General features: G+C 42.8%; 1 protein-coding gene across 1 annotated transcript in view; it reads left to right on the forward strand.

The window, feature by feature from the left end:
- Positions 1 to 12,597, forward strand: part of LOC104366826 (cytochrome P450 7B1) — a 129,054-nt gene extending 116,457 nt beyond the window's left edge. Inside the window, exons 5-6 of the mRNA XM_042786107.1 lie at positions 4,086 to 4,264; positions 8,293 to 12,597. Of these exons, the coding sequence (XP_042642041.1) occupies positions 4,086 to 4,264; positions 8,293 to 8,589 (476 nt within the window). The 3' untranslated portion in view covers positions 8,590 to 12,597. The remainder of the gene's footprint in view (positions 1 to 4,085; positions 4,265 to 8,292) is intronic.

A 12,597-nucleotide genomic window follows, 5' to 3' on the forward strand; every position in this document is an offset into this window, starting at 1 on the left:
CAGCCTCCAGGACTGAGCTTTCTCTCTTCCCGCTCCCCTCCGTGCCAACCCCGAGTGTAGGAAACCAGGATTTGTGTCCCTGCTCTCGAGTAAGGCAGACCAGGTGGTATTCGTGTACGTTCATCACCTTGTCATCTCATTCTCCTGTTTTAAGCGCTCTGATTCTCCGTCCTCATTTTGGCCTACTATAGCAAGAGCCTTTTTTTTGGATTCCTCATGCTATGGAGAACAAGAAAGAATTGCTAAAAAGCCTTTCTCAGGAAGCAACATTGTTATTATGGTCAGATTCTGTGGGTCAATGGAACAGCATGGCCTGATTTGCTTCGAAATTCAAAGCACCGGTATGTGAATTTAAAAAAAAAAAAAGCTTTTAACCCACGGCAAAACTAGCAAATTTTGGCCCCGATTATTTTTTTCTGATGACATTTCTGGGGCAGCATACTTTGTCTTGTCTAGGTAAGACTTTTCCCCAAAACCCAAACGTGCATATTTGTGTGTGCAGAGTAACATACATTAGTAGTCGTTATGGCTTACAGCAGAGCTCTAATATGGTAAACGACACGTGAGAATGGTCTGTCAGTTTTTATGGTTATAATAGAAATGCAAAGGGTAAGGCAGAGATATACTTGGTGCATGTTTAATGCTAGGCATGTTTAGTCAGTTCATTTGCTTAATATTAGTCCATTCATTTATCTGGTGAAGTATTCGTGCCCCAGGTCATTGCTGAATCCCAGATATTTCCTGCGAAAAGAGCACAGCTTGAAAAATTGTTTCTTACAGGAGAAAGGGTAGGAACCCAAAAACAGCTAATACAGAGTACGTAGTCATAACACAAATGCTAAACATCAAAATCATTGGTTGGATTGAGAGAAATTAATACATTTTCCTGGAATGGGCTGGGCAGTACCATTTAGTTCTTAGCAAGATGCAAATGTACTTGTTTCAGATTATCGTTTGTGTTGGCACACCGTGATGCCTGTGGGTAGATGACCCCCCCCAAAATATTTGCATACTCAATAGCTATTTTCCTATGATACAATCTAATAATTATAGTACCCTATTACCTGCTATGTGTTAGTGTAAAATTAACAATCCATTATGCACAATAAGTTTTATAAAACATTTACAGATAGAGATCATGTTTAATTAAAATTAACTTGCCTACGAAAGCCAAATGCACTTACGATTCGCAATGACCTTTTATTACCTGCAGTCCCTTGTTTTGGCTGGATGATTGACAGCTTGCTGTTTGGCTACCATGTTGTATTTCAGCTGACAAGACTTTTCATTTTAACTCAATTTGCCTGCCTATCACAAGCTGGTGGCAGGCCAGGCTCAAGTCACCCAGCTTTGCCTCAGCAGCTTGCTCTATTTCTCATTAGTACGCATTTATTCAGTGGAAATTGGAAGACAAATGCTTGAAGGCATGTGAACTAAGTATAGCAAATTAGGGTTTAAAGACTGAATATTTATAAGTATATTGAAACAGTTTTTAAAAAAAAAAAAAATCTAGAATGAATTGGAAGCTGAGTGCTAGCTTTAGTATAAGAGAAACGAAGAGAGAAGTGGGAGGATTCTAAGAATAACAATACTATGAGAGAGATATAGATCTCTCTCTCTTCCCCCCCCCCCCCCCGTGGAAAATATGCAAAATCTCTCTGACAACACCTTATCAAACAACAGCCTGGCTTCTTCATGTAGCACTCGCACAGTGAAGTTTAGCATCTCATGTGTGTAAGAAGGGGGGAAAAAAATGAGGGTCATGTTCATTTGCTGCTTGGTTATCCCTTGGTATGCTTTAAATTGCCTTGTTTGTTCGGCACAAGCACAGAAACAGATGTTGCTCTACCGTGCTGGATAATTTACTGTACCTCACGGTGCAGAATGGAAGGCCTCCCAAGCTACCCAGCTGGTCTGTCAGCGGCGATGGCTGGTGTCTGCTGAACTATGACAACTGCAAGTAAAGGCTGCAGTTTTATTGTGCAGTTGTCATGCCTCTCAATGTATAACTCCAGCATTTGGGGAAAGCTGACTGTCTATTTTTTTAATGTGAGGCTGCAAAGCCATATAAGCTCCATTCTCCTTTGTTGATCATAATGTGACTCATTACTTTTGTCATCTAATGATTATCGGCATGATCGCTCAGAGCGAGAGCCAAGCTCGCCTTCCGCACATAACTGGTACTGGAAGGTAAAACAGATTTGTCATTTACGATCTGACCGCTAAGCCACACTTTGTGCTCCATTATTGTGATTAACTTCTGCATAAGATATGCTGCCCAATTGTCATTTGGGATCCGGCAGCGGGCAGGGACAGCCGCGCTTTCTGGGAGGATGTCCACCGGTAGGATGTGACCGCATCGCTCGGGCGGTTAAATGTAAACCTGCTGCTTCGCAGGGGCGCTTTAATAATTATTTCTCTTTTCTTCTTTCCCCCTCCTTCCCTCTTCTTCATTTGATTTCTGCTGTCGCTACGTATGTCACCACCCTTTGCGAATGGTGGACCAGCGCGGAGTTACCAGCTTCATTTTCTGCAGGGTGAAGACGGTCTGGGAGCGGAGGCTGGACCCTTTCTTTGTACCGCGCAAAGTTTTGTTGCCAGAGCACTGCCAGTTGAAATCTATCGTGTCAGGTGCCTTGTGGCTATCCGCAGTAGAGGCCATCTTCTGGAACCAGGATTCTTTTCTGGCTTCGTCACCAACAAGCCGATTTGACTCTGCCTGATTATAGTAACGAAGGCAGTCCAAAAGAATATGCACAGGCTCACTGTACGTCACATTGAATCACGGCGCTGGCCACACAAAGCTGACCGCAGCCTCATTTCTTTAGACAAATGCATGCTTAAGGAAAAACCTCCTGCAAGAAAGCATCCAGGGCCACTTTATTTGCTATGCATGCTGCGCCAGATTTAATTTTTAGTGAAAGAACGTTTGTTATTATTTTTGTTCAGAGGCAACTACACTGGGTAGCTACTGTATCTAATAAACTAACCTTTTGGGTGCAGCAGTTACAGTGCCTTGGTGAACACTTAGCGAAGGCTTATTTGATATCACAGAACATAAATGCAGGCACAAATGGATTATTATGTGCAAATGAAACCCTATTTTAGGCTATTTTTCACACTGATGATTAGAAGGAATCAAGTCACATATAACAGCGCCCATACACCGCTGGTGGAAAAATAGTCAGTTTTGATTACAAAGCGAGAGATGCAGCCCTAGACAGGAGCTACATGCTGATATACATGCTATCAGAATGATTTATGCAAATTATGCATATTATTCCCAAAGGAATTCCTCCTCAAACTGCCAGGATAAATTGCCGGAAATTAGCCATAAAATCTGTCGTGCTAGGAGCAAAAGGTGAAGGCCACTGGGAAAGCAAGGACATTCAGCTTCTGGAGCCTTCCAGGATGCGATGGTGGAGACAGAAATCTTTCTTTCCCTAAGCCTGAAAGGACTATGTTTTGCTTTCTCTTGGCCAATTAAAAGTGTCTTTCTCTCTTAAAATTACCAGGCAAATAATGAATTGCTTTAATTCACTCTGACCATAACAGGCACTATCGTTTGACAGTATAACGCACTGAAAAGACAATAAATTTTAAAATCCTCAGAAGGACTACGGAATTAAAAAGTGAAATTATTTTTCTAACATATAGTCCTGCCATTACATCCAACAGCTTTCGAAAGGCAAGCTAAACAGCTCCATGGATGCTTTCACTGGTATTTGCTTGCAACCTCCAAAATATATGTAAATGCGTAAAGCATTCATGTAATTTCCACCCAAAACCCAGTGCTGCCTACAGCCGACAGGATTTCTCAGCACCATCAGTGAGAATCACATCGGGAGGTTCAGCATCACAGCTCCCCTCTCCGCCCCGCGGGGTTGTTTATTGCCTCCTCCTGGTCTCTGCTTCGTGTTTGGTTTGGTTTGTGGGGTTTTTTTGTCTTTTTTTTTTTTTTTTTTTTTTTAACTTTAGCCTGCCCTACTAAACCTGTCGAGATTCAGCAGCTGTAGCCATGCATAACTTCCAGTCATCTCCCATATTTCTGATGCTTCCCCGCCTCCGCTTTTGTTTAATCGCAGAGAGTGCCTTAAACGAGAGTTTACGGATGTGCTCGTCCTCCATGAACATTCGCATCAGCCAGGAGGATTTTGTTCTCAAGCTTGAAGGGAATCAAGAAGTCGGTTTGAGGAAAGGAGACTGGATAGCCCTTTACCCGCAGATTTTGCACATGGACCCTGAGGTCTATGAAGATCCTAAGGTAAACATTCAGCTGGTGCTCCTCTTGCTACTCCAGGCACATCGCAGCAGCCAAGCCTTCTGCGATCTATGGGGTTGTTTTTTTTTTTTTTTTTCCCCTCCGCTGTTCCTTCTTGTGGAACAAATCTTCCTACTTTCAGATGTATTTTCTAGGGCTCTATAGGTCAAAGGATTCATGGCCTGAAGAGAGAAATATGGTGATGAGACTGACTGCGGACTGTTTTCAAAGGAATTGACAATTGCACATTGACTACCATAAACTTTAGGCTAAATGTGGGTTTTGTTTGGCAGTGGATCATTTGATACCCAAGGAAGGCTGAATAATAGAAGGTGGTTTAAATAGCAAATAATGTGGGCCATTTAGCTAAGTGCCCCCAAAGCATCATTGACTCTCTGAAGCCCTATAATAGCAGTGTCTTACTTGAGCCTTATGCTTTTTCACCTCCCTTTGTAGGGATTCACCCCTTCTTGATCAATTAGTGGAGTGTTGTGAACTTGAGACTGTAAAGCTGTTGCTCTGCAGTGAAGCTCGGAGGGTAATTGTGTCATCTCCTTGTATTTTTCCCTGACGCTGGAGCTAATGAATATCAAAGACTCGAAATTAATCCACCCTGCCTCAGCCTTAATACGACTTCAGAAGTTCACCACCTGCATGCAAATTGAATAGTCCTCATCTCAGCTAGGTTGCTCCCCTGGGTTGCTGTTCCCAGCCCAGGGTGCCACGGAGGAAGAGCAAGGGTGCACGCTGAGGCTGATAAATGCCTCCTCTGCCCGAGAGGCAAGAGCTCACACCTGATCCATTCCTCATCCCCATTTTCCTAAGCAGGTGACTGTCTCCTAGCCATGCTGGTTTCCATCCTTGGCATTTGAGCCAAAGAAGAAGGGAACTGGATTTTTTTATACCTTTACAGAAAACCCATGTTAGAGGCATTGCTCCCTGGGGCTCTCCCTTTCAAGAATTTAAGGATATGAGGTTGCAGAGGAAAGATGAGATTCAAGTGCCTTGTTGGCGCAGGACAGCGTGTCGCTGTGCAGGAGCTCCACCAGCCTCAGTGAGAGGAGATGTGGAGCTTGTCAGAGTTAGCAGGAATAAGGTGTAGTCACCGGGATGAACACCGGAGCCATGAAAATGGAAATGATGTCCAGGGGGGCTCTGCTGGCTGTCCCCACCCAAAAATGAAGACAAAGCCCGCTGAGAAAATTAGGGTTTTAAAAAATAATCCATATGTTGGCAAATAGTTGATTAATATTTCTATCCTTAAAAAGTAACAACTAACAAATAAGCTTTTTCTCATTTTATTCTTAACACTTTATTTTGGAGAACATTATTGATTTGTCAAAAGTCCATCTGTTTGTTTAGGTCCTAGACCAAAAGCATCAGTGTGGAAACTGATCCCCTCCCTTATCCAATAATTGTCGGAATATATTACCATATTTCCATTGCTTGAATATATCTGCTTAGTATCAGCTCGGCTCAGCTTTCACAGTACAGCTTTAGTTCATATATTTTATCTTTCTGATAGTGAATGAGCAATCCACACATTGCAGTACATTGATTTCAGCACATGGGCCCTCTCGAAAAGTGGGGAAATCACTGTTCTGTTTGGTTCTTAAAATATGCAGTGTGCTTTCAACAATAACTACTGAGGATCAGATAGAGATGGAGAATGAATTTTTTGAAAGGTGCAGTCTTGAGCTTGTCATGTATTTAGGGAAAACTTTCCTGGGAAAACAGGCAGCTTGACGAGATAATTTTGTAGCAATGCTTTTCTCCTGGATACATAAATTTAAGTTCAAGCTATCTTCTGCTTTGGCACCATATTGTGTAAGTGTGAGCATATATTGTTGACCTCTTTCTCCACTCATCAAAACCTAAATAAATGAATCCGTTTTCTATAAAGTGGATAAGTGAACCCCTAAACCCTAACTCAGCTAGTTACAGAGGTCAGTAAATGAACTCTGCAAATCCCATAGAGGGAAATATCAGGAAACCCTGCAGGAAACCCTACATGGTGGCTTCCCAAACAAAGCTAAATATGAGATGTGACAGAGAGACACTTGTGTCAATCGCAGGAGATTGCTCAATTTTCATAATATTCTTAGCAGGCCGTCCACACAGAACTTTATTGCCCGTTCTTGCTCAGGACCTTCACCTTTTCCTTGCCATCAATCACCCTGTCTCTTCCAAGGAGACCTTGTGCATGGCTGAAAGTTCCTATAGTGTCAAAACCTAGTCTTTATTTAGCCAGCAAACTAGCTTTTAAGGAAATGCTATCCAACTCGAGGGGCTTCAGCAGCACAAGCCTGAGTTTGATGTCACTGTCATTGGCTCCATTCCTGTCTCACACTTGTTTTCTCCTTTCCCAGTTCCTTGGACACCAATTTATTTTTTGTTAAAAGCAATTACAACTCTCCGATGGCTCTTAAGAAGACAAAGAAAGCATAAGGTTTGACCCAGTATGTCTGTGTGTTCAATACCACAGTTCTTAATTGCTCCAGATGCCAGGAGTGCACCTTGTGGAAATGTTCCAACACAGTGAAGAGCTCTGGGTTGGGTTGGGTTGGTTTTTTAAGCCCTTGCAGTTCATATTTAGCAGCGCTTTGTTAGACCAGCAGGATTTACATTTCAGGAAGTGAATCTTTTTTAAGGAAGAGGGGGGGTGTTCTGAGCTTTGATTTGTTACTGTGCTTCTTCAAATGAAGCAATAACTTCCCACGAAAAAAAAAAAAATGGCATGCTTCCTTTTGGCTGGGGTGTTCAAAGAGACTGAAAAGAATTACTTGTCAGCGGAAACACGCGTATGATCACCTTATCTTTGTGGAAAATCCAGGCCTCTGCCATCTAGAGAAACAACCTCCTGTTCTTCTACACCCAAAGTTACATCCCCTCCAGTGCACCCTGTACTTGTTTCCTTTCTCATAGACCACCTCCCCTGCCACTGTTTTTTCTTGACAGCAAGACCTGCAGTGCATGGTTTTCAGAGCCTTTAATCTAATGGGTAGATCAGTATCAGTGTGTTTTTCATTGTGGCGTGGGGTTTTTTTAATCAGTTGAGGTTGGTTTCTGTCTGACTGACTTGTTCCCAGCCAGCTCCAAATGGCTGCTGCTATAGCAGATGTATGCAAAGCAGGACAAATGCTAATGAGTGACCATAAGCAAGAAGTGTCTGTCATTTTTATTCAAAGCATGCAGGAGGATTTTGTAAGTGGTTAATTTGCCGTTGACTGAGTGAGGATGCCAGATCTCCTTCATTCAAAAACATGAATTATCTCTAAACAGGGATCCTGCTACTGGAAGACAGTCAGAAAGATGTTCAATTTATGGAACATAGGTTACAAGCGCAACCTCAAGCCTTACTTGAAAGCACCCTCTTTATAATGGTCAATCACTGGCGGTTGTCCTGCTTTGCACAGAGCTTCTGGAGCAAAAACATTTGAAGGTCACATGTGGCAAATTAAGCCGCAACCATCTCCAAATGAAGGGAAAATTGACTGCAACGCATCGGGTCTGGTTTTTGAATAATCTGCACCACTGGGTGCAAAAGAAGGATGGATTTTGCTCTAGCTTGCAAGAGTAAAATCAGTGCAATGCATTAATTTATTCATAGGCATTTGCAGAATTTGGCAGATTATCCTTATTCATGATGTATGTACCACACTGAGCGCATATGATGCTTTACAAGAAAATTGTCCTTCCACTAAGGTTCATTGTCCCTGCTACAAAGCAGTCAAAATGTAATTACAATCAATATAGGCCAGACACTCAATGGATGAGACGTGGAAGTTGAAGGAGCTTGATGTAAAAGGGCTAAGGTAAGTAAGTGGATTTAAGAAGTGTTCTTGCAGGGAAGATAATGTGAGTTAACGAAACTTGAGGGAAGCAACTAAAAAGGAGAAGCTGTCAGCTCCTTGTCTTCTTCTTTATCTTATTTTCTGGGTTTCAGAAGCGTTACTGTTGTGCAAACAAAGCAACTCACGTAACTGCCTTGTTAGATAACACGCTCTCTCTCTCTCTCTCTCTGTTTTCAGGAGTATAAGTTTGATCGATACATAGAGAATGGCAAGAAGAAAACCACGTTCTACAAGGCAGGAAGAAAACTGAAGTATTTCCTAATGCCTTTTGGCTCTGGGATCAGCATGTGTCCAGGGAGGTTCCTCGCAATGAATGAGATGAAGATGTTTCTTTTCTTACTATTGGCTCATTTTGATGTAGAACTAGTGGAAAACAAAGCTGTCAGACTTGATAACAGTCGTATGGGCCTTGGTATACTCCTGCCAGACGTTGATATTGCCTTTCGTTACAAGCTAAGGTCCTTAAGAAAGTGAGCGGCTGCCTATATGCCTTCTACTAATCTTCACGTTTGCTCTGTTTCATCACTCAGCTTTGTATTTTTTGAAACATTTGCTTTTTCCTCTCTGCTTTTACCTCCTTTCTATTTATTTCTAAGGAGAAAAGCTCTCGGGCTGAAGGTAGATATCAGATGTAGGGACATGCAACCTCAGTTTGTCTTGCCTGAGTTATGAGTAACGAGGTGAGATGGCAAGAGTTTGGTCAAGTGAATAGCCCAACGTCCCTACGAGGCGGGCCCCCCTACTCTTGGCTATGACTTGAGTAGGATTTACTAGGAGGATGACATCAAGCTGAATCCAGGCCATTTATATGGGAAATGGTCTTAGCAGCCCTGTCACAGGGGTTCCCCCTTGTTAGATTGGGAGGTCCCCATACACCCACCATCCGCAGGCATCTCTGCAGCTGCTCATAGAAGCATAATAGCAGGAAAGGTGGAACTTCATTCTAGGGGGTGAAAGAATTTTTAGTGATTATTATTCTAACTTTTGCTTTACTCTGTTCCCTTCGTGGTCTTGAGTGTCTTAGCCCTTGTTTGGGAGATGTGATGGAAGCTGTGTGGGGTGGTGGGGGATGATTTGCGAGAATGTCTTACTGGCAACACATTTCTGACTTCAGTTTTACGTACTGAGGGTGAATGCTTTGCTTTTTTTTTTTTTTTTTTTTTTTTTTTTTGGTGCAGTGCAAAGAAATTACAACCTTTGACTTTTTTTTCCTGCAGTCATTTAAAATCAGAAGGGAGGTTCTGTGGATTCTAGCAGGCTCTGGATCAAGCCTAAATTACCTACTTTGGCTTTTGAGACAAAAAAAAGTGTATTCTTCAGGGAGAAAATACATAAGCCTGTTTGAAATTATTCTATCATCTCAGAAATTACCTTCTGTTTGTCTCACATCCATGTGCTTATTTTGACCATTTCTGGTGTTTGTTCTCCAAAAAGGCAAAAGAAGAAGGCGGCTTCAAGGGCAAGCATGGTATCTAAAACTACTTTTTAATAGTGTTTTACTGTGCCTAAGTTATGCATAGGCAGAGTAATGTGACCTGCGTTTGGAAACAGACTTGTCCATCTGCAAATTGGAAAGCAGGCTCTCCCCTGGAAACAAAACTTGAGCAAGTGAAAACTGGACAGCCACAGAATTTATCCGTACGTGGGCTGCCCAACCTGCTTCACTGGGTGACCAATTCTTGTTTCAAAAATGAATTTCCTAGTGTGCGGGATCTGGGATTTTTAGACTCTCTGTGTCTCTACCCAGCCATCACTTCAGAGACTGATCAGGATTTTTGTGGCTGTCCAGTCTCAATTTGCCAAGATGATAATTGCATTGGGAGAGGAGCCATGTCTATGTGCCTTGCCTTGTATTCTCCAAAATTATCTCTCTTTGGGATGTGCCACCATCTTTTAAAATCAGGAAGTTTACTCATCTCTGATGAGTACTTGATGGCTTATGGATGGAAACTGCTACATACATAGTAAGGGTTAGAATTATTTATTGTTATTTGTGTAGAAGCCTGTTTAGTTATTCATGTAAAGCATACACCCTAAACATGCATCAGCGTCAGTAGAGAGGCTCTCAGAGATTGGCACAGTCACATTCCAAATCCTCTGAGGAGAAAATTGTGGTTTTGTGAGATATATTGGATGAACGTTTTCTCTTCATATATAATATCAATAATGTGTACAGTGTTGGAGTACACTTACATTAAATGGGCTTTGCAGTTGATTAAATGCTTTAACTTTTCTTCAACATTTAATCAACAGCAAAAGCTGATTATTGCTTTGTGCCACAGAATAAAATTTGTTTTTATGGAGAGATTCTTGCACTCAAGTTACTGCTGTAGTTACTCTGTAGGAGCTATTCTGTACTCAGCCATAGCTCACAATCCAGTTTGGACATTAGAGCCTGGTTTATTCAGAGAGGAAATGTTGATATCATTACACTGTTGACTGTATTCCATTATTGCTTAAATGTAAGCTGTAAAATGTCTCATGCCACAGTTATGATAAATCTTTCTTTGGCATCCGACTTCGAAACAAACCTGAAGCAACTGTGAAAATAACAGTAGGTATTTGTTTTAAACAGAAGACTTTACAATTGCATTCTATTTTTAGGATTTTGAATTAGAATATCACAGGCTGCTGCATAATTTGGTAGGATGTAACAGGACTGTGCCAAAAGTACACGCAAACCATTAGTAATTTCAGATTAATTGCTGATCAGTTTGTAGAGTATCTATTTTGAAATTAAAAGAAGAGCTAGATCGTCTCCAAAACAGCAAACTAAACCCATAGGGCATGCTTCCATTTAAAAAAAAAAAAAAAAAAAAAAAAAAAAAAAGGGTCAGAATCTTTCACAGGAGTTGCAGGAACCCTCCGTGAAGGCACTTGGAGGCCTTCCGTTGGGGTTGGAGAGCACTCTTCGCGCCACGCCAAGAGGCCGGTGTTTTGCTGGGAGAAGAGTTTGTTGCTCTTTTTGCTCAGGGACCAAAAATAATCAAACGTAAAGAAGCGGGGCCCGCTCGGCCTGTCCTGGCTCTGCGTCCCTGGTAGTCCGTGCTCCTGGTAGATCAGTTTTGCTGTTAAGCGGTGGATCACTACCTTAGCGTGCCCCAGCTGCAGAGGAGGTAAGCCTCACCCCTGTGTAAAGTCGCGAGAGCTAGAGCGGGAGAGAGGAGGTGTTAAGCCCTTCTGGTCCGTGTGCTGGGCAGCCGAGGAGGCGACTTACTGGCAGTCGGCAGCTGGTCTGACCAGGAGTGGCTCGGTCTCCACGGAGCAGGGGGTGAGAGGCCCACGGCGCCGGTATTCCTGGTCCGGAAGGTGCCGGAGCGCGGCGGGGCGAGGGCGCGCCATCCCTGGAAGGTGCCACCTTGGAGCCAGGCCGGCCGCAGCGTGCCGGCTCTCGGCACCTGTCACCGGGGCACGAAGGTGGCAAAACCGTCCAAGCAGAAAGGGGCAGCGCTGCTCGCAGGCGTTCAGGGGCCGGTGGTGCTGCAGGGGTGGGTGGCGGGAGGCAGCCAGACCTCAGTGCTTCCTTGTCCCTCCTCTCCGCCTCAGCGATGGGGGGGGGGGGGGGCTGCCCGGCAAGGCCAGCGGTGCCGGCTTGCCAAAGCCGCTGGGCCCGCAGGCCTGGGGGTCAGCCAGGAGGAGGGCGCAGGGGCCCCTCGAGTTGCTCTGCTGTTCCTCTCGTGAAACGGGGCCCTCGCTGACCGGTTTGAGACGCGCCTCGGCTGGTCAGCGCCAGCCCCTGCCCGTAAGTCGTCACTGCCTGTGGCTGCACTGATAATGTCTTCTGCTATTAAAAAAGAATCACCTTTTTTTCCCCCATATAAAATGGGTTTATTAAGTCAGTATGGCCTTTTATAGCACCCAAGAAGAAAAGTGAATTTATCATCAACTAATGTGAATGAATTTTTTATTATTATTCTTATTTTAATTTACAGATTGTATGTTCTTCATTTTCATGCTGGCACTCAGTACTGCTATAAGCTATTGTAAACTTCTGAGACCGTCACGCTGCTTAAAAGACTGTGCTAGTCTATGTGTACCTGTTTGCAAATCAGACTTTCACATCTCTGCCAATATGTCCTAATGTGCTAATATAAAACCGTGTAGGAGTTGTTCTTTAGTTTATGCTTTTAAGCCAGTTGCGTGTCACTACTTTTGGCGCTGCTATTTCCATGGATAATTACTGGCCTGTGAATTTCTCTTGTAGAATTACAAATGATCTTTTATTTCATCATTTTTGAACTTTCTGACATTCAAAAGATTGTGAATTGCTCTTAATTGTGCAAACTGACATTTTGTATATAGCTGAACAACAGTTAGGTTCTACTTTAATAGTTAATATCTATCATTAAGGCTCTAAGATTGAATAAGGTATATGGTGAATTTCTGAGCAAGAAAATTGAAACTTCATTATTTTAGTAATCTAACATCTTAAGTGAATTTTGTATCTCAAGGACACAATAAAAATGAATATATCTATTTTAA

Source organism: Tyto alba, unplaced genomic scaffold (assembly GCF_018691265.1).
Source record: "Tyto alba isolate M040663 unplaced genomic scaffold, T.alba_DEE_v4.0 Super-Scaffold_9, whole genome shotgun sequence".
NCBI lineage: Eukaryota > Metazoa > Chordata > Aves > Strigiformes > Tytonidae > Tyto > Tyto alba.